General features: G+C 28.5%; 5 protein-coding genes across 5 annotated transcripts; all 5 read left to right on the top strand.

Moving 5' to 3' along the window:
- Positions 1 to 10,169: 10,169 nt before the first annotated feature.
- OCT59_027762 (uncharacterized protein) lies at positions 10,170 to 12,299 on the top strand. The gene is made up of 2 exons (XM_025312818.2): positions 10,170 to 11,272; positions 11,362 to 12,299. Exons 1-2 carry the CDS (start codon positions 10,902 to 10,904, stop codon positions 11,606 to 11,608), a joined length of 618 nt encoding a protein of 205 aa, XP_025188690.1. The 5' UTR covers positions 10,170 to 10,901; the 3' UTR covers positions 11,609 to 12,299.
- An 839-nt stretch (positions 12,300 to 13,138) lies between these two features.
- Positions 13,139 to 16,849, top strand: OCT59_027763 (uncharacterized protein; the record flags this gene model as incomplete). The annotated part of the gene is made up of 8 exons (XM_066137212.1): positions 13,139 to 13,841; positions 14,057 to 14,280; positions 14,353 to 14,608; positions 15,017 to 15,024; positions 15,132 to 15,845; positions 15,908 to 16,319; positions 16,382 to 16,451; positions 16,531 to 16,849. The coding sequence occupies 8 exons, from the start codon at positions 13,139 to 13,141 to the stop codon at positions 16,847 to 16,849; spliced, it is 2,706 nt and encodes a 901-aa protein (XP_065993623.1).
- A 2,034-nt stretch (positions 16,850 to 18,883) lies between these two features.
- OCT59_027764 (uncharacterized protein) lies at positions 18,884 to 19,750 on the top strand (the record flags this gene model as incomplete). The annotated part of the gene is made up of 1 exon (XM_025323952.1): positions 18,884 to 19,750. The coding sequence occupies one exon, from the start codon at positions 18,884 to 18,886 to the stop codon at positions 19,748 to 19,750; it is 867 nt and encodes a 288-aa protein (XP_025188691.1).
- A 3,757-nt stretch (positions 19,751 to 23,507) lies between these two features.
- OCT59_027765 (uncharacterized protein) lies at positions 23,508 to 23,741 on the top strand (the record flags this gene model as incomplete). Its single annotated transcript, XM_066137214.1, has 1 exon — positions 23,508 to 23,741. One exon carries the CDS (start codon positions 23,508 to 23,510, stop codon positions 23,739 to 23,741), a length of 234 nt encoding a protein of 77 aa, XP_065993624.1.
- A 42-nt stretch (positions 23,742 to 23,783) lies between these two features.
- Positions 23,784 to 25,928, top strand: OCT59_027766 (uncharacterized protein; the record flags this gene model as incomplete). The annotated part of the gene is made up of 1 exon (XM_066137215.1): positions 23,784 to 25,928. The coding sequence occupies one exon, from the start codon at positions 23,784 to 23,786 to the stop codon at positions 25,926 to 25,928; it is 2,145 nt and encodes a 714-aa protein (XP_065993625.1).
- Between the last annotated feature and the right edge of the window lie 1,280 nt (positions 25,929 to 27,208).

The raw sequence follows: 27,208 nt of genomic DNA on the forward strand, positions 1-27,208 counted from the left end.
AGAGAACTTCTCTGGGATTAAGAAATTTCGAACCTATAGTATAATTACGGAAGTATTAGCAACCGAGGTAAAAAAATAATACCGATTTATACTTACCATCACGATTCATTTTCACATAATTCCATTCAGCCTCATACACGAGAAATTTATTACTTAATTTTTTCTGTTATCGCCGGTACGTAGGGATGTTAACAGTTTATGATTGGATGGTTCGAACCGCAGTTTGATCATAGGACCGGTTTCAGTTCAGTTCAAACGTCAAACCAAACCGAGACCGAACCGATAGAAACCGGTTTAGTGAACCGGTTTTAGATCGGTTCAATTAACGGTTACGTGTATCTGCACGCGTAACTTTTTACAATAAAAGAATAACGGATTTTACATTCTTACATTTTTTTATATCACCTTGCATTATTACAACTATGTCGGGAGTTTTTGAAAATGACGATAATAATTTATCAGATGATTCCTTAGCATCTGATGATGAAAGAATTATAAATAAGAAATTGTCAGCAGATGTTTGGGAGTTTTTTCAAAAAATTCAAGATGAGGAAAGTTGGTTAATTACAAACTATAAGTGTATTTTGTGTGCAAAACTTTATTCACCTGGTAATCCAACATCTACACTTCGACGTCATTTAACTAAAAAACATCCATCACATTATAAAAAACCTGAAACCCGCCAAACTACTTTACGTTTTAAACCTTACTCTCCATCAAAATCTAAACCTATCACAGATTCTTTGGTTGATTTTGTTGCAACTGATTTGCAACCTTTTACCATTGTTGAAAATCCTGAATTCAAATTATTAATTAATAAATTGAATCCCCACTATATTTTACCTTGCAGACAAACCTTAAAGGAAAAATTCATAGAAAATTATAAAATGAGAAAAAATGTGTTAATTAATGAAGTCTCACAAATTAACTCAAAAATCTCTCTTACTACTGATATTTGGACTTCAGAAATCTCAAAAGATTGTTATCTTGGAGTAACAATGCATTATATTAACAACAATTGGGAATTAAAAAATCTCTTACTTGATTTAATTCCTGTAAATGGTTCTCATACAGCTGGGTTAATTACTAGCAAGCTTTTACAAATTCTTGAAGAGTTTAGTATCAGTAATAATATTCTTGCATTAACTACAGACAATGGAAGCAACATGATAGCATGTGGTAATCAACTAGCAACTGAATTAGATCAGGAGTTTAATAATATGGCTTTTACTCATTACAGATGTGCTGCACATATTATAAATTTAGCAGTAAAAGCAGGAATGAGTCATGTTGGAAATGAAATCAAAAAACTTCGTCAATTTGTTGTTAAAATCAAGAATTCACCATTATTTTTGGATAAATTATCAGAAATTTGTACCCTTAAAAAAGTTAAATTTCTTAAACCAATTTTAGATATAGACATTCGCTGGAATTCCACATATTTTATGATTAATAGACAAATCTTAATGCAGGGTGTTTCAGAATTACTTGCAACAACAAATGTTGAAGAACTTGGAGATTTATTTCCAACAATATCTGAATGGCGACATATTAAGGTATTTTTTATTTTATAAATTATTATTTATTTTATTTTATAATTATATATTTATTAATTATTATTTTTTTTTTTACAGGAATTAGCAAAGGTATTAGAACCTATGTATGAAGCAACCAATTTATTATCATCATCAAAAAATCCTACACAAGGTGATATAAGATTGGTTTTTAATGGAATGTTTAAAAAATTGGATCATTATCAAAGAGGAAATCACCATACACAAAAGGCAATAGCATCAGCAATTTGTAATAAATTGAAAGCCTATTGGGACAAATATTTGAATCAATCTTCCATTACTTCTTCAATATTAGATCCACGCTACAAAACCACATTATTTAGTCATAATGATATAACTGAAATTATTAGTAAATTACAAGAATTATATTTGTCATATTTACCCTTAAATAATCAAACCATACCATCAGCACCAGCACGATCATCTCGTGATTATTTTCTTAATTTACTTAATCCAAATAATATTCGTCAAGAAGTATCGCATGATGAATTAGATCGATACTTAAATTCTCCAGTAGATAGTAATACAGGTTCTTTAATTTGGTGGAAAACTTATGAAAAGGATTACCCAAGTACTATCTCAAATAGCTAAGGATTATTTAACAATCCAAGCAACGTCGGTTCCATCAGAAAGGGCATTTTCAATTTCGGGATTAACTATTTCAAAAACTAGAAATAGGTTAGATCCTGAAACGGCAAGGGCAATTATATGCATGAAAAATTGGATATCAGAAAAAGAAAGAATGGAAAATTGAATCAATACTTGCAATATGTCTTTTTTTTTTCCTTTTTTTTACATTATGTGAAATTTTGTTGGTAATTTTTTTTCTTATAATAAAAAATTTTTTGACGATATACGATATATTTAAATTCATGATCTGCATTACACAATTTTGTATAAAATACTATAAATATCCGGTCTAAACTTCGGTCTAAACTTCAGTCCAAACTTCGGTTCAAACTCTGGTTCTAAACCTATAACGGTTCGGTTTTGTACTCAAACCACCAGTTTTTGGACCGAAAACCGGATGGACCGAACCGTTAACATCCCTACCGGTACGATACTGCGCAAAGTTCCAAGAATTCGGCACGTGATGCTTATATAAGATAAATTTTTTTGATGCACTGACGGCACTGCGCCAGACAGCAAGACTTTTGCTGTGCCGTTGCATGTGACGACTGACGAGATTCATGTATTGCGTCTATTGTACGCGTGATGATGGTCAGTAATTTTCTCGGCGAAGATCAAAATGCCGATATATAACAAGAAGAGCAATATGTCCGTTTTATTTTGGAACAACTATAGCGGAAAGTTGATTAAGATTGTGGTGACATGTTTCAAGAAGCTAACTGAACAATAAACCAACCTACCAGTAACCTACCTTTATTACTTTGCAGAATATACGAGTTTGTTTAACTGTAAATATTGATGATGCAAATAATGTTAAGTTTTGATTATTTTGCTTGATTTTTTCGTTTTACTTATACAAGGCTGTTAAAAGGGTTCACTAACTGGGACATTATCTTTTTATATAATTTGCAGGATCGATTTTGGAATACGCTTATTACGTTAATGATCGCATCACGAAAATCTGATCAACGGACTCTCCTTAATTTAACAATAAAAGCTATCCATATGTAAAGATCATCAAGGGGCCTTTTAATAATAATATACGTAAGAATTTTAAGAATATGCGAGAAAGTTTGAGAATAAATTATTTTGCGCAGTTACTTGTTCCTGTGATACATCTATACTAAATGATACTGCGCATTTATCAAGTTCTGGATCATTTATTTCGTTACAATAAAACTTGACCGAAAAATATTAGCATACATGGTCCCACAACCCATAACTGGTAAATTTGGCCCTTATTGCGTCTTTGCTTTATTGATCGTACGAGAAAAAAATACATAATACAGGTTACATGATCAAACCAAAGTGATAAAAAATTTCATATGAACAAAGCATTATACTGCTAGCCCTTCCGTGATGCTAGTATGAGTTTTGAAATCCTAAATGAGAAAATTGTCTATTAACTTATTGCTTCCTTGCAAATATACTGTATAATACAACTGAAAGTAAATTCACCTTAACTGCATAAATGTCTTGACTGGAAATTTCCTCTCCAGTATTTTTTTTCGCTGGCACTTTTCCATACTGCTTATTCGGAAGATATGTATTTGGAAAAAAAATCTTTCATTGCACAGCCCGATATCTAGGTAATCGATCTCGCATGGTGAACATCTTACGATTGCAAATTTGCTTGAACTGTTGCAGGTAAGACAAATATTCTATGAGGCGCCATGCTGTTCAAAAGTCTGGGGTTTAAACCCCAGATCAAATCCCAGATTTATCCAGGGTGAAAATGGATTAATCCATATTTCATCCCGGATTTTCCTATATTTCACCCCGGATTTGATCCATATTTTATCCCGCATATTTTATCCCAGATCTGATCCACATTTTACCCCGGATCTGATCCACATTTTACCCCAGATTAATTCCTTAAAATTCACCAAAAATTATATCACACCCAATTGTCAAACCCCGGATTAATCCATATTTCATCCCAGATTTGATCTATATTTTATCCCGGATTAATCCATATTTTATCCCAAATCTGATCTATATTTTATCCGGATTATATTTTATCCTTAGACTATATCATAGGTTTTAAGTCATGTGATCAGATTTTTTTGTTTATGAGATCATTTTAGAAACTTCTCTTATAACTTTAAAATAAAGTAAAATTTCTATTAAAGTTTACATGAGATGTTTTGAATAGAGATAAAGATGACCCTGAAATTAGATTTGCCAAAATTCTGAACTCATAATCCGTAATTCCAGCCAAATCCAAACTTCTGAAATCTGAAATTCCAGCCAAAATTGAAATTAAATATGTAAATTCAGCCGGAATTATGCACTTAATTCCAGCAGGAACTATTGAATTTCGATTTTGGCTGGAATTACAGGTTCATTAATTTTAATTATGAATTAATTTTGGCAGAATTTCAGATTTCAGATTTTTGTTAAATTAATTTCAAATTTCAGGGCTATCCTTAAATATAGAGATTACATGATTTTAAATTATTACCAGATGTCATACCCTTTACGTTTAATTTCAGCCAAGTTGCCAAGTTTGTAATGCTGGTTCCATTCTCACGTTATATCATATGACCGAAATCTTAGGTAAGTTTTCAAAAAATATTTTTCAAAAATAAAATAATTTTTTAATTATTTTTTTTTTCATTTTTATAGGAACTGACATTACACTTATTGAAATTTTAGTTCCAATAAAATTGGAAAATTATACATAAAGTTATGACTTTTTAAAAGGAAAATTTTCATATCAATCATTTGGTATTATTTATTTTATTTTTCTTATTTAACAATTTTATAATTAGAAGGCAAAAAAAACCAAGCCCTTTAGATAAATATAAACAATAAATATTTTTAAATTATATAGGAAAGAAAATTTGTTGGTATTATTGAGAAAATATTTAGTATTATAATAATCATATATATAATTCATTTTCTAACTATTACTGGAGGTGATGATCACCAGGTGATTGAAATTATGATAATCAACCAGCATTAAAAAATATAATGCCAGTAAAAATTGATAATTCTGGCTAATGAAAATAATTACCTGGTGATTTGAAGTAAAAAACTTATTTTTATACATTTTTTATAAATAAATATGTTGAAAAATATTTTGAGATTTTTTTAAAAATTTATTATTAACCTATTAACAGGCTGATTAAAATAAAATATTTTTATTATTTATTCAGTGCAATACCTCTATAATAGGTATCTCTTGTATTTTATATGATGATCTAATAATTAGAATTTTATAAAATTTCATTATTAAATAGTTTTTAATAAAATAAATTGATTAAGTAAATAAAAAATTTTCTCAATTTTTTTACTTATATAATATAAAAATTATGATAAATTTGATTGGTTAAAATTATATAATATTGAAATTTATATATTTAGTAATCATAATTCTGGCTAAATTTATAATACTAACTAGAGTTAAGATTAATTATTAAAGTTTTTTTAAAAATTTTTTAAAAAGAGTAGCGTAAGGAGAATTTAATTTTATTGGTTGATCAGCAAGAATTTTAACTGGCTAAAATCAATAATTGACTTCGTAATATTGGATTTATATCACCAGAATAAAATCAAATATAGATAAAATCAAATCTGGGATAAAATATAAATCAAATCCAAGATAAAATATGAATTAATCCGGGATAAAATATGGATTAAATCTGGGATGAAATATGGATTCAGTTAATTCAGGGTTTGACAATTGGGTGTGATGTAATTTTTGGTGAAATTTAAGGAATTAATCTAGGGTAAAATGTGGATCAGATCCGGGATAAAATATAGATCAAATCTGAGGTGAAATATAGGAAAATCTGGGATGAAATATGGATTAATCCATTTTCACCCCAGATAAATCTGGGATTTGATCTGGAGTTTAAACTCAGACTTTAGATCAGTATGGCGCTTTATAATATTCCATTTTATTTTTATACCATTTACTATGTAATCCATAATTCCCATGCTTTTCATTGCAGATAGGGCATGATGAATCCTATGATCAAATTATAATTATCAATCCTCTTAAAACTATTTTAAAAATATGTTATAATATATATTAGTCATGACTCATAAATCAATGAGTCATGACTAATCGTATAATTTAGTTAATTATAGTAAATATACTCATACAATTTTGAAATGCTTTAAGATGGATTTGATAATTAATTCTAGATAGGATTTGACTTCAAAATAACAGGCTCTTTTTTTTACATTGCTCAGAAAAGATAAATAGAATACATTATTTTCTGATTTTGAATTTATGAGAAGGTGGTTTTAATAATTGTCATGGCTTATAACCAGTTCTTTTTTATGTTTTTTATTTATGTTGAAATCTTATCTGTCAAAATGGTAAGCCAGTTAATTTAGCATGCAATCCAGATTTAAAAAATCAAATATGTAAATAAAATAATATTTATTTATTGTCTGAAGCATAGCGAAGGACTATATAATTTTATGAAGGTCGATGACAATTAGTGTCATGTAGTGATATCTGGTTATCTGCACACGTTATTTCTGATTGGTCCACACAAAATGTGTATTGGAAATTTCATGCTACATCAAAAATAAACAAGTAAAAAAGTTTATGATTACCTTTTTTTTAGATTTCAGCTAGTAAATATATTTTTCTTTTAAACGACTTTCTTATTTTTTTCCTAGGGTTTCTGGATTTCTTGTACATACCGGACTGGTGAGTTGTTTTTTATTTGTTTTGCTTTAAAAAAATGTTTTTAGCATTTCATTTTTATTTTCTTTTATCTAGAAACACAGGTTTTTTGTACAGTCCCCTCTCGATATAACGAACCCTAGGTTCCAGCTGATCAGGGCTTCGTTATAAGCAACTTCGTTAACATTATAACGAATTATTCGGTATTGTATAATGAATTCTTCGGTATAGGAATATCGGTTATACAGATCATGTGACTTGTTGATCTGATTACCGATAATTTAACATTTTTTTTAATCTTTTTTTATAGGGGTGCTTTCTAAACTTCAAAATAGATGCCTAGAATGAGAAGTAAGTGGGAACTGGGGGTTTTTTATATTAATTTTGTTTAAAAACATTTACTAATGTTCTTTTTTTATTTTTTTTATTGTAGGAAACTTCCTGGACTTCGAAATGGACGCCTGAGACGAGAAGTAAGTGGGGAACTCAATTTTTTTTATTTAAGAACATTTACTAATGTTCTTTTTTTATTTTTTTATTATAGGGAACTTCCTGGACTTGAAATGGACGCTTGAGACGAAGTAAGTAGGGAACTCGATTTTTTATTAATTTCGTTTAAGAACATTTACTAATGTTCTTTTTTATTTTTTATTGTAGGGCTTGAAATGGAAGCTTGAGACGAAGTAAGTAGGGGAACTCGATTTTTTTTATTAATTTCGTTTAAGAACATTTATTACTAATGTTCTTTTTTATTTTTTTATTGTAGGGACTTCAAAATAGACGCTTAGGACGAAGTAAGTGGGACAACTCAATTTTTTCTTTTAATTTTGTTTAAGAACATTTACTAATGTTCTTTTTTATTTTTTTATTGTAGGGACTTGAAATGGACGGGCTTGAGACGAAGTAAGTGGAACAACTCAATTTTTTCTTTTAATTTCGTTTAAGAACATTTACTAATATTCTTTTTTATTTTTTTTTATTGTAGGGACTTGAAATGAACGCTTGAGACGAAGTAAGTGGGACAACTCAATTTTTTCTTTTAATTTCGTTTAAGAACATTTACTAATGTTCTTTTTTTTTTTTTTATTATAGGGAATGCTTCCTGAAGTGTTCTATATAAAAATGTTTATTATAATTCCTTTTTTTGTAGGAATGCTGTTTAACAATAACTGACTATATAATAAATAAATTATTAATGATATATTAATTTAACTAGGAGAGTACCTTACCCCTGCGATAAATATAAATTAATAACAATTCACATCGAATCCTAATACAACCGAATTAATGTAAATTAATGTAATTCTGCCTAAATATTAAATAAAATAGCCAGAATTATTAATCCCGATACGATCCTGATACAATCCCGATCCATAATTTAAATATAAAACACAGGGGTGATATTTAATGTCATAATGCATCAATATTTATTAATAATTACATTTAATTATAAAGAAATTCTTCGTTATAACTGAAAAAAATTCGTTATAAAAAAAATCCGTTATATCGAGAGGCATTTTTATATAAGAAATTCACACACTTTACTTCGTACTATGTTATACGGTAAATAAATAGTAAACTTCGTTATATCAAGGTTTTTTTCATATTTAAAATCGGTACCAATAATCGTACGATCCGTTATATCACGTTATTCACATATCGGCGTTCGCTCGGTAGGAGAGCTGACCGTACATGCCAGACTTTTTAAAGGTAAATTGTGAGGGCTTTTCTTACTTGTTTAACTTTAAAGAAACATTTTTAACGTTTCATTTTTTTTTAGGGATGCCAGATTTTTTGTACAAATTGAATTTTTAAAGATATTTGGATTTTTGTACAAATCTTTCGCTATGAACTTACAACGGTTTCTGTTTCCTAGTTTATTAAATGATTTTTTTATTATTTCTTTTGTTTTATTTTTTAATTTTATAATCAAGTTATATTTTACTTTTTTATTTTTATTTATTTAATATTTAATATTTTATTACTAAAAAAAATATATTATTTTAATTAATAATCACTAATTATATATATTAAAATCAAATCAAAGTAAAAATTTAAATATGAATAATATAATATTAAATTTATTAAAATATAAATTTTGATGCAAATTGATTGGTCAGTTTTTAACTATATAATATTTTATTCCAAACTTCTATTAAATGCATTATTTATGTGATTTTTGATGTTTTTTAAAAAAATTGCAATTTTTATAGCATTAATAATAATTAAGACATTAAGTGATAATTGGATAATAATAATTTAAATTAATAATTAAATTATAAAAAACAACAATATTGATAGTTTGTCAATTAATTTATTTAAATAATATATTCAATAATAAAAATAAATCAATTAATTAAATAATTGTAAAATATATTAAAATACCAGAAATTTTCTTTTTTTTCTTTTTTATAAAATACTAAACTTAAATAAATTAAATAAAATATTAATTAAATATTTTAAATTTTTTTCTTAAGAGCTAATGTTATATTAAAATTATTAATATTTGTTATTATTCAATACTTCAGTTATTTAGAAATATGCAGGATTTAATAACCAATATTTTTATTAGATATCCAAGATTAAAATCAGTATTAGTAACATTAATTCTTATTGGTTTTTACATTATTCCTAATAATCAAACTATAACTAAATTATTGGATAGAAAATATTGCCATATTGGTTTTCAGCTAATATTTCTATTTTCCCATCCAATAACTATTTATTATAATTAAACTATGTGCTAAAACTTATTTAGTATAAAATAAATTGAATTGTAATTTTAATTTTGCTAAACAACTGTACAAATATAATTTCATTTTAATCAAAATGTTGAAATTATATTTTCACAAAAAAAAGTTTATTTATTTTTTTTTTTGCAATATTATAATTAATTTAAAAACTTTTTAATAGTATATAGTATATACTTTTAATTAGATGAAGTAAATGTAAAAATATACATTATAAATAAGAAAAATAAATAAATAACAATTTGCAGCTCAGATAGTATTTCAATACTTTTATTTAATAATTCAACTTTCTTAATTATTTACTTTTTAAATGGTTTATTTCTTAAAAAAGATTATTTAATAAGATGGCATTATATAAATAAACAACAAACAAAGGATGCAATGGATCACATTATATTTCAAATTTAGTTTTTTATAATTAAATATGTAATTAATGATAAAATAATTACGAATTTTAAATACGTTTATATGATTAAGTTACACTGGAGTTCCATTACGTCATTTCTGGTCATCTCCTCAATAGGTGTTACTACAGAATGTTGGAAGAAAAATATTATTTAATTGGAACCTCATTCCGGATTTTTTTTAGAGCGCTCAAGTTATAAATTAATCAGAACAATCGTATTGTTGATATAGCGAGAATCCAGAAGATTTTGCCAGAATAGAATAACAAGAACTAAACTTTACATCATATAATATTAAATTAAATTGCTTCGCATCTTACAAATTGTTAGGCAAAAACAGAATTTTGATATATTTAGGTCATTTATTAGTCTTACCTTACCCGAAAAAATAAATGGATCGTTTTTAACATCATCGATTGAATTAACGCAAGTACATTAATTAAGAGAGGAAATTTCTAAATAAATTAGCACGACACTTAAATTTCTGGGTAGTATTATATACTGTATAACGATGACAAATTGGTATTTGTTGAAATAATTCATTCTGTCGGGAAACTCCATAAATTTATTTATAACGTGAATATTATGATATGATATTCACATGTAGGAATAAATTCACGTGTCATGATTCAAATATTCCGTTATTGATTTCTTTTGTCGTACAAAATTATGTAATAGTATAATGGCGTAATTTTGATTAAATACCCGATATAGTCTTTTAAATTGTAGACGAAGATTCTTTATAAAGGGCCAATTCTTTTATGTGCAATTTCAAGCCACAATACTTTACTTCTCCCATATTTTTCTGCTTTTGTAATTAGGGTTTTCTACTCCTAAAGGACAGACGTTTAATTTAACGCCACTTTATATAAAATTTATCTCCCTTTGATTTGAAATGAAATACAATACACTTCGGTTAAAATCAAATATATTATTACTTCCAAATGAATTATTAGCGGAAATTTGTGAGAATTTATCGCCGCAAGATCTGTATTCACTTTCTTCAGTATGTAAAGAGTTAAGGCATTTTTTATGGTCAGATAAATCAATTATTACACAGCAAGTTTGGCGTATTTCTCGTAATAAATTTTATCCCAATCTAAAATCTATTCCACTTGTTGGTATGAGCGAACAACAATATGTCTGGTTTACGGTTTTAGCTAAACAATGCCAATTTTGTAAAGAAAGTAATAAAAATTTATTGAAAAGATATTGGGAATTTCAAATTATTTGCTGTGATGAATGTCTAAATAAGCGAATTGAAAGGTATGTGTCAATTAGTTTTTAGTTGTGATATTTTTTATAATTTACATTTACTTATTTTCCTCTCACATTTTTACATTTGTTAATTATAGTCGTCAAACACTTGTGACAAAATATAATGTACCTGAAGATGTATTATCAACTTGTTTAAGTTTAGGAAATAGAGGTTATTTATTATCACATATAAAATCTGCTCAAATGGAATATTCAAAGGCTATAGATAAAGATTCTTGGGTTACACATAAACAAATGGAAATTATAAATCAAAAATGTATAATAATTTCCATATTATTTGATGAGTTTCGTTCCGATTATAAGCCAATGACAACCATTTCGTAATAGATTTGTATAATTAGATTGTAAAATATTTTACTTCATAGACTTTTATTAGGAGACATTAATTCACATAGATAATAGAAACAATAATGATAAAAATGTAATATTATTATTTACACATTGTAATTGGAGTAATTGTAAGATATAATTAAAGTAACTTTACAAGAAAATAGTTATATTTCTAAAAGTTTGGTAATTTCTTCTAGTTCTAACAAATCAATATCCATAATAATCTGGATCATAGCTTGACATGTGGAGTTACCTATATAATTTATTTAATTATAGACCAAATTTTTAAATAATATTAAAAATATTAATTTATAGTATATTAACATTATAATCATATAATAAAAATAATAAAATTAATTAAAAAGGACAAGATTTTGGAAATTCTAGCTATAAAGTAGCATATGGAATTTAGAATTAAATTAAAATTAGAAAATTATTAAATAATATCTAAAGCTTCTAATATAGTAAATATACAAATTTATATAATACAAATTAAAAAGAAAGTTAATTTAATGAAAATTTTTATTAATTTACATATTTTTAAAAGCTTTATATTTTAATGATAAAATACTAATTATTAAATAATATTATTTTTTTTTAATACAAAGAGTAACTATCCAAAATTATGCAAATCATTATATAATACTAGTATAATAAATAATTTACAATCTTATTTTTATAATTATAATATAAAAGCAAATTTTTTATATTTTATATTTTTTTGGAATTTTTAAAAAATATGAAATTACTTATTAATTTTAATTTTTATTATACAATTTATAAAACTTAAAATAGCATAATTTAATTAAAAATAAATTTAAATCTTACTCCCAGATGTGATGTTTAAATTTCACCTTTATTCCAAAAAAGGATATTTTGTATGCTGATTATTTAATTCTGACTAGAATTAATATATCATGTAATTTAACAAAAAATCTAAAAAAAAAATTGTCAAATAAATTAAAAATGACATTCAAAACCATCTTTAATATTTTAAGTAAACTTACAGAATAGAAAAAATATATATAGTAAATAATATCATACAGATGGTCTAATCTGTATCAAATTAAAGTTGATATTTTTGGCACAATTTAGGTGCTAATAATTCCAAATTCAGATTAATTATTTAACCAATATTTAGACCTAAATTGACCAATATCAGATATTTAACATTAAAAATTAGTAAGCTGAATTATAATTTAGCAACCACTTATTTATTTTCAAATTTATTTAATTTTATTATCAAATTTATTAAGGGACAGATCGGCACTCAATGAGAGAAAATGATTGGCAAACTATAATTAATTTAACGGGTTTCGTAATTAATAAAAAAAAAATTTTTGGAATTTTGCGTTCTTTACTATATAAACTGCCTCAATGAGCAAAACAAAACAGTATGAAGTAACCCTTCTGGCCAAGGGAATTATTTCAGAAGATTTACACTATGAAATACATGCACGAAATTGATGGAAACCACGCAAATTTGCTCAAACCAACTTTAATCCAATACCTTACCGACTATTTATGTCTGTTAATTGTTGTCTTAACAGTAAAAATTTTGCAATAACAATTCTTAATGATGAGCAAACACAAAATCCATGTTTCCGTTGTGTTTGTGATGGTAAAGATTCTGGAATTCAAGCGTCAGCGAGTGCAGCTATTAATAACATGTACATACAAATTTTTGGTAATAAAACAACAAAGTATTCAGGATTAATTGTTATGGGATTTGATAATGAAGCAATTGTTCGTGAGTTAGTAGCTGATGTTTCATTTATTCCAATATTTATTTGTTTAGATAAAATAATAATTGTGGTTAGTAAAATTGGTGGTTCATCTCGTGAAGGATATTATGGTGCCGGTCCAGGATATTTTTCTACACTTATAACAAAATATGCAGGCAAACAATCACTTTTTGTACAATCCATAGAAGATGAATGTAGTTTAGACATTTATAATGAAGGTGTTAAATTATACCATAATAAGAATACTACACCTAATAAAATTTGGGAAACTATTGATATTCACAAAAAATATGATGGAGTGGCTTTATTCGGAATTACTGATCCATATGTTCAACAAAAATTGGAAGAACTGAATAAATTAGAAAAAAGTAAATTAGAAAAGAGTAAAAATTTAATCACTTGTACAAGTGATAATTGGGAAAATATTGATATATTGAATCTTATATTTGAGCAAAATATAAAAAAACGTAAAATTGCTACTAGTACATTTTCAGATTGGTCAAACTTATTTACAAATTGGTATAAACAAACTAATACAATAATTCAATTTCCCACAATTTTATTTCAAATTTATCCAAATAATTACCAATTCTAAGAAAAAGAATTAAACGCGTGGTGAGCAATGTTTTGTGCCGCTGGTTGTACCAATATCACTCCACTTGTAAAAAAAAGCATATAATTGAATTTTGGACAAAAGCATCAGATCCTTCGTCTGATAGGGATAATCTAGTAAAACTTTTTGAATCAGAAATGTTATTGGTAATGGAAAAGAAATCTCAACCTAATAGCGAAAGTGAAAAAATTTGGGAAAGTTTACAAAAAGCTTTAGAAGCAAATAAAAGAGGAGTTGATGGAAAAGTTAGGATTCTTTCAATAATTGCCAAAAATTTTACATATAAAAAACTCAATGAGAAGTTTGGGGTAAAGTTAAAAATTATATTTATTGAATTTATTATAAATAAATCTTAAAAATAACTAAATACTTACATATAGGTAGGAAATAATATAATTAATTCTGCACGAAAATATGCAAGACTTAATGGACCAGGAGCACCAAGCCTAATAAAACCCAAAAGAACTGTTAAACAAATGTCTGAAATTAAAGAAAAGCAATTTTTAATGTTTTTTCAAGATCGAAGTATAGTTACGCAAAGTTCTTACCAGGTGGATAAGAATGGATCACCAATATTATATATGCGTGATCAAAAAATCAAACTGTGGAAAAAATTTGAAGAAACTTTTCCTAATGGTATGAAAAAGACATCATTTTTGGGCCGATTAGCAAATTGTAATAATATCAAATATCGGAATGATATAGGTGGACTTTGCCTTACCTGTAATGAATAAGGTTGCTTGTCTAAACCTCTTCAAAATCCTACGATTAGTTTCGTCAAAATTTTACTATAGATTTATTATAGTTTCGGCAGAGTTTCGGCAGTTTCAGCATTTATAATAAGTTTCGGCAGTTTCGCTATTCTCCAAAATTTCGCCAGTTTTTTAATATAACTTTAATATAGTTTCAGCAGAATTTCGCTTTTCGGTGAAACGCCATCTTGCCTAAACCCCTAGGTTTCGGCAAGCAACCTTAGTAATGAATATGGCTATACTCCATTTGAGTCTTTAATAGCTATTGCACACAATATATTTTCATAAAAAGATCAGTTAGTAAGTAAAATTTTTAATAAACAAATTATTTTAGTTTGAAAATATTATAATTTACCTTTTATTAATATTTTTAAAATAATGCATTGCGAAAAATTGACACTTTAAAGCGTCACTTGCATCGTGGTTATGAAAGAGAATTGGCAGTTAATGCTGATGGTACAACACAACATAATCCCTGTATTTCTCATTGTTTACCATATGCCTTTGGAAAATGTTTGGAAAAACATAAGTCACGATGCTCAGAGTGTGATAAATTTTTTGAATTTTTTGAATTTATGCACCCACATGTAAATGAAGATCAAGCAGCTTTTTTAGAAGAAATAAAAGAACATTTGCAGTATTTCTTAGCCCATACAACACGAAAAGTATACTTGAATGCTCAATTTAAAGCTACATTGGCCAATCTTGATGAGAATGGTGCATTATTTATTGCTGATTACAAGATGAGAATTTTGCCAAGATCTGCTAGGGAAACTAAAGCAGAATTTTTTGGCAAACGTGGCTGGACTCTTCACACAATCCTAGTTTTTACAAAAAAAAATAATTGTGCAGAGTTAGATATACGAGCTTATGATCACTGGTCAACTGACACCAAGCAGGATGCTTGGTTTACTGCCTCCTCATTTGAAGCTGTTTTTGAAACAATAAAAAATAAACCAAAATGGATTAGAATAATTTCAGATAATGGGGCACATTACCATTCATCAGTACTTATGGCCATAGTTTCACATTGGAATGAATGGTATCAAATTGAGGTTTGTGATTGGCAATTTCTTGAACTGGGTGAAGCTAAAACAACCATTGATTTCCATCACGCTGCAGTAAGTACTATTGTTATAAAGCTATTGCAATAAATTTTACATTAAAATTACCTTTTTTTTAGATTTCTCATTCAATCAAACGATATATTCGGATTGGATATGATATTCATGATGGAGAGGATATAGTGGAAGCAGCTAAACATTTATCTGGTACATCACTGGCAAATTTAGAACCAAATCGAAGTCAATTTGGACCTGAAGATGAAAATTCAAATAATGTTAGCAAAAAAGAACTAAATACAAAACCAAACGTCAAAACAATAAAAGGTATTTCAAATTTGTTTTACTGGAAATGGCCAATTTCTGGTGAAATGATAGGTTATATATGTGCGCGATCACTCCCACATTTTGGTCCATGGAATAATTTTTCTCCTTCTGCAATTGCCAATCTTTGCACCAAACCAATTGTTCGTTCCCATCCAAAGATTTCTGAACAAACTGAACCCGAATCATCTTGGACAATTCTTCTGCTAGGTAATCAATTGAAATAAATGTCTTTTTTCATAAACATATTTGACTAATAATGTATTTTATAGATATAAATTCAACCAGTATACCGGAATTTATGGATAATAATAATAGTAGTGATGAATTAGAAGATGTAAGGTAAATAAACGTGTAGCTTAAACAAACATAACAAACATAATTGAAAATTATAATCTTACATTTTTTTGCGTTGAATTAGTTCTGTTGATGCGAATTTTCAATTTTCCATGGGATGGGCATTAAAAAGCAATCAAAAACTAGGAGGAAAAGGAAAAGGAAAAAGAATGAAAAAGAAAGTAAAAGAGTTGTTGAAAAGTTTTTTTTTGAACGGAAACCTCAATCAAAAGGATAAAATGTCAGCAAAGGAGATGTATAATGAACTACTGATATTTGTTGAATCTGGAGAGTTAGAAGCTGATGATATTCCTAAGATAGCAACAATACAAAACTGGATTTCAACTTACACACGAACATTCAAAGAACAAGCTACAGAAAATATGGTAAACAACGCACCATAATATAGTATAATAAGCAGAACTTTGTAAATAATATAAAATATTAGTGATTAAGAACAATATTCAGTATATAAAAGATAAAAAAAAATAAAAAAACGAAGCTAAATTAAAACTAAATAAAGGGTTAAAAACTAAATAAGAAGCAAAATTAGCTCATTTTTGATCGAAATTGTTCAAAAATAAATCATCTAAAATTTGAATCAACTGGAAATTTATAGCCAGAATCTCGCGTTCCTCCATAGTAAAGTCAAAGATGTGGAACTTTAGCGACGTCAAATTTTGCAAGTGGCTTAGCTAGGATTGATACTATTAATTACCATTTTTAAAATTTGTATAACATATCATGTGGTGAGCCGATGACCCGGTAAAAAAGGAGTATTAGCCATTTTTAGCAATGATCTGCATAAATCGGAATTAGTAAATTTCTCTTATTGAGTGATGATCTGTCCCTTAAATATATTTATTAAATACAATCAACTCTCTTTATAGTCACACATTTGGGACAGTCCATATTTGGTGATTATAAAGTGACTATATAAAAAATTTCTTATATTAGTATATCATAATTCCAGCCAAAAATTAACATAATTTTGGCCAAAATTATACTTAAAATTTTATTATATCATAATTCTGCCAATATTACTAATTGTAGAGAGATGATCTTACCACCATTTGATTCGTCTCAATGAGACGGTTCTAATCAGTATTTATTTTTCACTGTGCGGCATGTGCGTAGCGCACACTGATCAGAATTTTGCGCACACCTTTTTTAGAAAGGATGTATGGCGTACGCGCACAAAAAATTTTGAAATATCCTTATATGATTGGGCGCATATGTATTACAGTGCCTATTATAGTAGTATAGCCATACCACTTTGCCGCACAGTAAGACTCAATAAATTGTGCGCAATCCACACAGTAACTTTTTATCGAAAAATTAACACTGGTTCTAATGGTATAAAATATATTAAAATCCAGAAATCCAATCACTAGATTAATTTCCAAAATTAAAAAAATATTAATGGTTTTTGTGTAATAACTCTGCCAATATTGATCCTAGGGAGACGATCTTACTACCATTCGATTCATCTTAATGTAACTAATCTAATGGTATAAAATACATCAAAATCCAATCACTAGATCAATTTTCAAAATTAAAAAATATTAAATGGTTTTTAAGTAGTAACTCTGTTAATATTGATTATAGAGAGATGAGCTTACCACCATTCGATTCGTCTTGATGGGCGATTCCAACGAGCTATTAATCATCTTTTTACAATCACTAAGTACTGAGAAATTTAGCAAAATGTTAAATGGCGCAGTAAACGTAAATCAAGAAATATAATAATGCCGATACTTAACATTTTGTTGAATAATTCATCAGCCAGTGATTGTAAAAGGATAAAACTCCCTTTTTTGGCAACAGTTTCTCAGGATTTCTGGATTTCTTGGATATCCTCTTCTATAATTCAGGATGGATCTTGGATCTCGCACTTGGATTTTCTGCGCCGCTTAACAGTTCAACTTCTTAGGATTTCTTTCTGATAACAGACTGGATTTTTGGATGTTAGATAATTGATTTATACTGGCCTTCAGGTAAAGTTGGAGTATGCGATTCTGTAATAGTCTAGTTTTCTTTGCTTTAATTTTATTTTAGTTTAGATTTCTTTACTTGTATGAGTTGTGAAGCTATTCTTTTTATTTTTTATTAGTTTATTTTCTTATTTTGTAATATTGTTCGATTTTTTGATTTTTGAAGTTAAAATATAAATAAAAGATAAAGTCATAAGACTGTTTGCACAGTAAAAGGATAAAACTAAAAACTAAACTTTCTCCTATTGCCCTTACGACAGTATTTTGTTGGAAAAAATATTTTTATTTTTCTGGGGTTTTCTTTTCTTTTTTTATTTTTCCTTAGGCCTTTGGCCTTTGAAACTTGCCTAGAACTATTTTAATATTACTTTTACTTTATTTTTCTTTTTTTTTTTGAGAGCTTTCTCTTATATTATTTACTATTTTCTTTGGTCCATTTTCTTTATGGGACATCAGAAAGAAAAATTCTCTCGTTCCTGTTCCAAACAAAAAACTAGTAATCTAACCTCACCTTCCTTTTTCCCTTCTATTGCCCATGATGAAAAATGGTGCAAACTTGCTGACAAGTTAATGGACTCTCAACTTGCTTATATCAAATTGCCCCTAGTTAATAGGTGGCAAAGTGTTATTACTTATGAAAAAAATTTGAAGGATTATGAATCCTCATATATTCCCTTGTATCTTCCTGATAATAAAGTCCTCACTACTTATCGTCTTGCGTTAGCAGACTCTTCTCGTTATCTTAAATTTTTTCATTTACGTGACCAAAAATATTTGAAATTTGTGGATTTTTGGCGTACCCCCTCTGAAAGATCAACATTGAAAGATTTCAGAAATTCTTTATTTTCAGAATTTATGCCTCCTACAGTTGTTCCTGCATTTATGCCTGATGATCATCAAGATGACTTTTCTGATATGACGCTAGATCCTGTCCTTCAATCTGTAATACAAAACCCTGCTTTTCAACAGATTTGGCCTATAGGACCAGATCCATATACTTTTGACTCTGATGGTGAAATGGACGAATTTCTTCTCCCTGACTATCCTATTCAACTTATTCCAATTGATTATAAAAATAATGCTACTCAGTGTCACTCTTCTCGTCCATTGAATTATGATGATGATGATAGTGATCTCTCTACTTATGTCCCTTCCACTTCAATTAGCGTTGCTCAACTAATGTCAGATACTGGGCTTTCTATTGCTACAGCTACTCGTCTTGTTGCTAAACTTCCTGCTTTACATGCTGCTGCTAAAGCTATATTTGCTCTACCCATTGTACCCCTTCTAGACAGATCAATTCTTTTATAGATTTTGACAAACTTCTCTCAGTTTACGATGTTCCTCTTTTGCCATGTACTTTTGACGCATCTACGTTGAATGATGATTCTGAGTACGAACCGTATGATTCTGATGATGACTTGCTTTTCTCCTTTTCATCTTTCGATGACTCTTCTTTTATGAGTCCTCTCTTAAAATCTATAATCTATTGTTTCTTTTTCGATCACCTTTCCTCTATTTTGCTTTGATCTTGGTCCTTTGGTAGCAGTTTCTACTATAATGTTTTCAAATGATATTCCTGAATATAAACCCTTTTTTATCAGCTTCTTTTTTGATTTTTCAAAATTTGAACGTTGTAGCCATAGATACTGAAGTAATCGCATAATATGGAGGAATAATATGGAATAAAAGATCAAACGATAGAAAGTCACATGATTGGATAAAATTAACTGGAAAGGATAAACTTTTAGGAGAAGGAATGATCTACATGATGTAATGTTTATTAAATGATTAACGGAGAACCAATAGATCAAGTAGGAAGTTGATCGATGTGGCTTAGCAACCAGTTTATCAAGTTCAACAATAGGAACAATTAGGAGGAGTAATCATAAGCCACAAATGATAAATCATATAAAAAGGAAGGATAGCGAATTAAAGGAACAAAAAAATAGGAACATGTAAAATATTGATGAACTGCAGCCGCAGTAGAAGAATAGCTGACGAGACGCAGTAGAAAAGATAGCACAGCCACAAAAGATGGATTTTTACGATATAATATTTGAAAGATTATTTTATTTTAAAGAAAAGATAGCACAGCCACAAAAGATGGATCTTTACGATATAATATTTGAAAGATTATTTTATTTTAAAGAAAAGATAGCACAGCCACAAAAGATGGATCTTTACGATATAATTAAGGTTGCTTGTCTAAACCTCTTCAAAATCCTACGATTAGTTTCGTCAAAATTTTACTATAGATTTATTATAGTTTCGGCAGAGTTTCGGCAGTTTCGGCATTTATAATAAGTTTTGGCAGTTTCGCCTTTCTCCAAAGTTTCGCCAGTTTTTTAATATAACTTTAATATAGTTTCGGCAGAATTTCGCTTTTCGGCAAAACGCCATCTTGCCTAAACCCCTAGGTTTCGGCAAGCAACCTTAGATATAATATTTGAAAGATTATCTTATTTTAAAGAAAAGATAGCACAGCCACAAAAGATGGATCTTTACGATATAATATTTGAAAGATTATTTTATTTTAAAGAAAAGATAGCACAGCCACAAAAGATGGATTATATCTTTACGACATAATATTTGAAAGATTATTTTGAAGAAAAGATAGCGTATTAAAATAGTATAATATATTAGAAAAGATAATATATAAATAGCATATAAGATAGCGCATAAAAGGGAACACATAACATAAAATATTAGAAAGAAATAAGAAGTAAGAAAAGAAAGAATAAGAAAGTTAGTTTAAATAGGAGCGGAATGGGAGGTGAATTCCACAGTCGTCAGATACGATGTAAAACTTTAAGTAAATTAGTTAGTTGTGAATTTTATGAAGAATAAATAAAATACCTTTTATATGAAAATTAATTGTTTCGATTGTTTTTGTTACTATTTTCTTATGATGAAAAAGTAATTTTGTTCAATTAACTGTTAGTAAAGCGTAATGTTATTTTAAAGGTAATAGGTTCGCCCTAAACTTTATTGTAATGTTCGCTTAATTAATTTTAATTGGATAAATTCATGGTGAATTTAATGTCATAGCAAGAATTATGAAATAAATAAAATATAAACTTTCATAAAGAGAACTATCGTAAATTTGAAAGAAGAGAAAGGATGAAATATCGCGGCGAGAGCTATCGCAATTTGAAAGTTAAGTAGTAATAAAACTAAACCAAGCAAGAATATTAATATTTCGTGGAGAACGAATATACGTTAAAGCAGGGAAGCTTGTTTACCGCCGGGTGGCAGACGGGGATGACAATTTGGTGCATGCTCCGAGAAAGGAAATGTTGACTTTGCGTCGACATTTTGACTATCTTCTTATAGTCAAGTACCTATGCGGTATTAAGAAGGAATCGGTCAACAACTAAGTGAATTGATCACTCGCGAAGGAAAAGATCGTTCTGATCATGGTACCGACGTGGTATTCCGAAGAATCTGAACTCAGAAAAAGAGGTGTTAGAATTAAAATATAATATTGGGAAAAAAGGTTGTAAGTACCTGAAAAACTTTAAAATGGGAACGGGCGAAATAGCGATATTGTACACCTACCTTAGGAATTATAAAAAGAAGGATGCGGTGATATGATGGAATATAATGAACTCGTTTCAAAGTAATAGATTTGTTACAAGAATATCCGGAAAAGTATTGTAGTAAGTCACAAAAGTTGTCGTCTTTAAAGTTTTTGCGCTAATAATTGTAAAACCAAGAAATTAAGGAAGCCCTCGTAAGATGTTGTATTCTGGGAGGGGCACCATTGTATTTTGCAGATGCCAGAAGTTCCTGGGGATACAATGTTGTAACGAAAAGCTGACGAGTAAACTATAAACTCAAGGGTTACGTGGGAACCTGTTACCAAAACACAAGGGTTGCATGGGAACCTATTTAAAACACAAGGGTTACGTGGGAACCTATTACAAAAACACCGGCTGTGAATATAACTTCTTCAGATGGGAATCGAAATAATTGGACTCAGACGTGAGTGGAACATCTCCCTACTGAAAGCATTTTGAAAATGCGTAATTGAATTCACAAGGCAAAAAGAGAAACTATCATCGTGAGTATAACTTCTTCAGATAAAACTGAAAGCATTTAGGAAAATGCGCAATTGAACTCACGAAAAGACGATGAACGTTATGGAATAATGCGAAATTTAGGAATATTTGCTGGTCAAATGATGAAATGTGAGTAACAAACCTTGAAACTACTATACTTCATTGGGAAGGTAAAGGCAAGCCAAGTATAGGTTATTAAATTGTAAAAGATAATAAATAAGAAGAAACACCGTTAAATAAGTATAAATGCGTGTGTCGCATAAGTATAAATGCGTGTGTCGCATAAGTATAGATGCGTGTGTCGCATAAGTGAAGATGCGTGTGTCGCATAAAGTATAATATGTTGTGTGTCGACATAATGGTTATAATAAGAGTTAGTACAAGATTAAACAAAGAAGATATTTTGCGTAATATTAAATATATAGATGTAAAGATTACATATATAATGAAAAAGAACTAAAAATTCACGAACTTTAGAAGTTATGAGAATTTTGAAGTTCGTGAAATGCGAAAATTATAAATTTTGATGATAAAAGAAAATTTTGAGGCGCAGTAAAAACTTAGAAAATTTTTGAAATTTTTAGAATGCGCAGTAAAAACCTCCGCAGTCTGAGGAGATTGTGGACTTAGAATAATTTTTGAAATTTTAGGGCGCAGCAAAAATTAATGGTGAAATATGGCGCAGTAAATATATATATGAAGTTATGAAAGATAAAAATAGCAGAAGAAACTTGTGAAAATCAAAAAAAAAAAAGAGGATTTAAAGATTGAAAGATTAACATAAGAATATTATGAATAAGTAAAAGATTTAGAAAAAATAAGTTGTTAAATGAATATTCATAATGAAAGAAAGATTATACATTCAATATAGGTAATAGGAAAGGACAATATAGTAAAGGATGGTTAGAAGATCAAAATAGAAGCGATAAAAATGATATATAAGAGAGCGAAATTTCAATTTGAATTCTGGATGAATATTTATAATAATTTAATTAGAGTATACGATGGAATGGTATTATCAATGGGAAAGTGAATATAGGACACATAAAGAAGAACATGAGTTAAGAACAGGAGAATTAGATGAATGTTTAAATTGTGAATTATGTCATCCAATAGTAGATGAACCAATAGTATTCAAGAAATTTTGGGACGCATTATTTAAGTTCGAAGATACAATAATAATATATAATAATGTAACGATCAAGGGAGTAATAGATTTATTAAGTATGAATAATTAGGAAAGAGAAGATACAATACATAAAGGAAAATGTAGGGACATAATGGATAGAATAACAGAATCAATAAGATATAGAATACAACCAAAAATGAAAGAAAAAGGATTACGAACAATTATATTAGTAATTGTAAGAGATTGTATTGAAGGAGATTTAGAGAATGAAGTATTTGATAGATTAATTGGAAATCCTGAATTAATAGAACACAAATATATTTTGGAAGATTGGGATGTTGAAAGAAGGTTTAAAAAATTTTGGCAATGGTACAAGATCACATCGAAAGAAGTTAAACCATTACGAGTAAAGATGGGAGCAATAAAGACATTCAGGGAATTACTTTATGAAGAAGAAGGAATAGCTACGAATGAGGAGAAAGTAAAAGAATTAATGTCCAATATGGAATATGGGAATATAGACATAGAAAATGTTCACGAATATCACAGGAATATGGTACAAAAGATAATAAGAATATTTATAGATACTAGGGGCTTTACAAAAGAACCAGAAGATTCAGAAAGTGAAGATAGCTTAGAAAGTTATGAAATGAAAAAGAATTTTAATGGGAGTTTATATCTTAGATTTGAAAGATTCAGGTACTGGTGGAATGACAAATATGAAGGTAAACGAATACATACATATCATGAAAATGATTCATTAGGATGGTTCGAGAAGATGTTATCTGAAGGAGAGAATTTGCAAAAAGATACTGTAAAGAAACTGACAGATAGTATGACATTTAAGGATAGCGAAGATATGTATGAAAAAGATCCTATTATAACAAGAATAGATGATGGAGTAATAGAATGGATTGTAACGGATTTAAAAGTAGTGATGGAAAGAACACAAAAATTTAAGTTAGTGGAGATAGAGCAAGGGGAAGATAATGAAATATATGATTCTGAAGAAGAAATAGAAATAATAGTAAAAGACAAAACGTGGGAGTTAAATGAAATAAGAATAGGATTAAGACAACTGATAGTGGATCCGAAAGAAAAACTCATCAGGGAAATGATGAAATTTGGAATAAAAGAAAAGATAGAAACGGGAGTACTGTTAACATATGATTTTATAAGATATTATATTTTTCAGGAAAGGAGATTCGATAAGATTGAGGACATAAAGGAATGGATAGATTTGAGTACAAAAATATGTGGTAGATGCAATAAACAGAAATTAGATTATGTGATATCAGAAGAAGATGGCAGATGTGAAGAATGTAACCAGGAAATACAGGAAGATGAACAAGATGAATTAACAGAATTAAAAAACAACTTAGAAAAGTTAGGATACAAAATAGATGTATCGGAAATTCAAAGAATAAAGAATTTTGGAGTTAATAATCGAATAATAGTAACAGAAGAATTCATAGAAAGGTATATAAGAATGATAGAATTAGAAGATAGAGAGTTAAGAAAAGAGGTGCACAAATGGTTAAATGAGAACACAACTTGGTGCGAAAGATGTGAAATAAGATGGATGAATGATATGTTTAGATTAGGAGGAACTGTATGCAAAGATTGTGAAGAAGAAGATATTGATGAAATTGATGATCGGGTAAAAAGATTACAGAAGATTTTTGAAGATATTGGAGTAATGATGATTGAAGAGGAATTGTTAAGATTAACTAGTATGGGATATACAGATGGAGAAATTTTAGATAAAGAATTTATCGAAATCTTTCAAGAAAATAAAAATGAGTCAGAAAAAGAACTAAAGAAAAAGTTAGATAAGTTGTTGAAAGAACAAGCAGGAGTAATAGAAAGTGAAGAAAGTGGTGAAAAGAGTGATAATGAAGAATCAGAAGAAGATAATACGGATAATTCAGAAAAGATTGGAGAAATATTAAGTCCAGAAGAATATGAAATATGGGATGGAAGTGATGAAGATTTTGAAGAAGAAGAGTCTGAAAATGAAATCGAAAATGTTATAAATACAGGAGGTTTTGGTCTGAATCAAAATTCAGATTCGAATAGTTCATTAAATTTTAAAAATTCTGACACAGAAAGTGAAATATCTGATTACAATTTACAAGAATTATTTCAAGAGAATATAGTAAATATGGCAAATGAAGCACAAATAAGAAGAATAATGGAGAATGCTATGGAATTGGCACCAAATGCATTAGATAATGCGTTAGGAGCAGGACAGACTTTGGCGGATAGGATTCAGACTGCAGGAATGGGGGAATAGTAGGTATGCCAACTTTTAGTGGAAAAGAGGATGAAGATATTAATGATTGGATTAGACAATTTGAGATAGCATTTACAGTAAGTGGACGACCAGAAGGAAATGTTGGAGGAGGTGTATGTAGACAAAATAAGGCAAACATAGCTATAACTTGTTTAAGAGGAATTGCATTACAATGGTATAATGAGGAAAAAGAAAGGGTAGCAGCTAATTTAGTGAATTGGTGTGATCATAATGAGGACAGGAATTTAAAAGGAAGATTAATCGACAGATTTACTAGGAATGATGTTCAAAGAAGAAAGATGTCAGAATTAACAAGAATTAAACAGGGAACAAATGAAAGTGTCGAAGAATATACTAGAAGATTTAGGTCAATATTAAGAGTTGCAACTAGAGGTCATGCGTTAGAGGATTTATATCAAGTGAATTATTTTATTCAAGGGTTAGACGCCATGATAGGTTATCATGTTAGGAAAAGTAATCCGACGAATCTGAATGATGCAGTTAACGAAGCAAAAAGTGAAGAGAAAGCGAGAGATGAGTTGATGATGAAAACAACAGGGTTGGATATGAAACGAGTAGGACAGGAGAAAAACATGGAAGAAATTTTGAAAGAAGAGACAAATAAGTATAAAGGAATGAATCCAATTGCGAAAGAGTTACAAAATAAAGAAGTTAAAAGTGATGAATGGGATGAGTTAATTAATGGAATGAAAAGGTTGGAAGCACATGTAATGCAGAGAAATGAAGCATATGTAATCCAAAGGAATGGGAATGATAGGAGACCGATCGGAAATAATAATGTCCAAAGAAATAATATGAACTGGGATAGAATGACTTGTTATACATGTGGAAGAAAAGGACATACTTCTAGAGTTTGTAGGGAAGGTCAAAGAAGATCATATGGAGGAAATAATAAAGGGTCATATAGCCAAAATAATCAAGTTAATTACTTTGATGAAGAATATTATGGTGGAGGATATAATGTGTATAATATGGAATATAATGATGAATATGATGGATATAATGAGGGTGATGGATATGATAACTATAATAATAATGGATTTGATGGATACGAAGTGAATAACTATGAAGATGAGGAAAGATACGATATGTTTCCAGTACCACCTAGAAAGAGTGAAAGAAATAAAGACAAGGTTATGAACGATGAAAGAGATAGAAGAAGAAATGCACAATGGCAAGGACAACAACAAAAAGCACAGGGGAATAATAAGAGAGGTTTTACGAAAGAACAATTACAGAAAGGATATGAAACTAGAAAG

This window comes from Rhizophagus irregularis, chromosome 7, assembly GCF_026210795.1.
Source record: "Rhizophagus irregularis chromosome 7, complete sequence".
Taxonomy (NCBI): Eukaryota; Fungi; Glomeromycota; class Glomeromycetes; order Glomerales; family Glomeraceae; genus Rhizophagus; species Rhizophagus irregularis.

Bases quoted from the DNA above. Each gene is read 5' to 3' on its own strand.
- OCT59_027762 (XM_025312818.2), top strand. From the start codon at position 10,902: ATGAAATACAATACACTTCGGTTAAAATCAAATATATTATTACTTCCA. The intron at 11,273-11,361 runs GTATGTGTCAAT...TGTTAATTATAG, and splicing joins CTAAATAAGCGAATTGAAAG to TCGTCAAACACTTGTGACAA.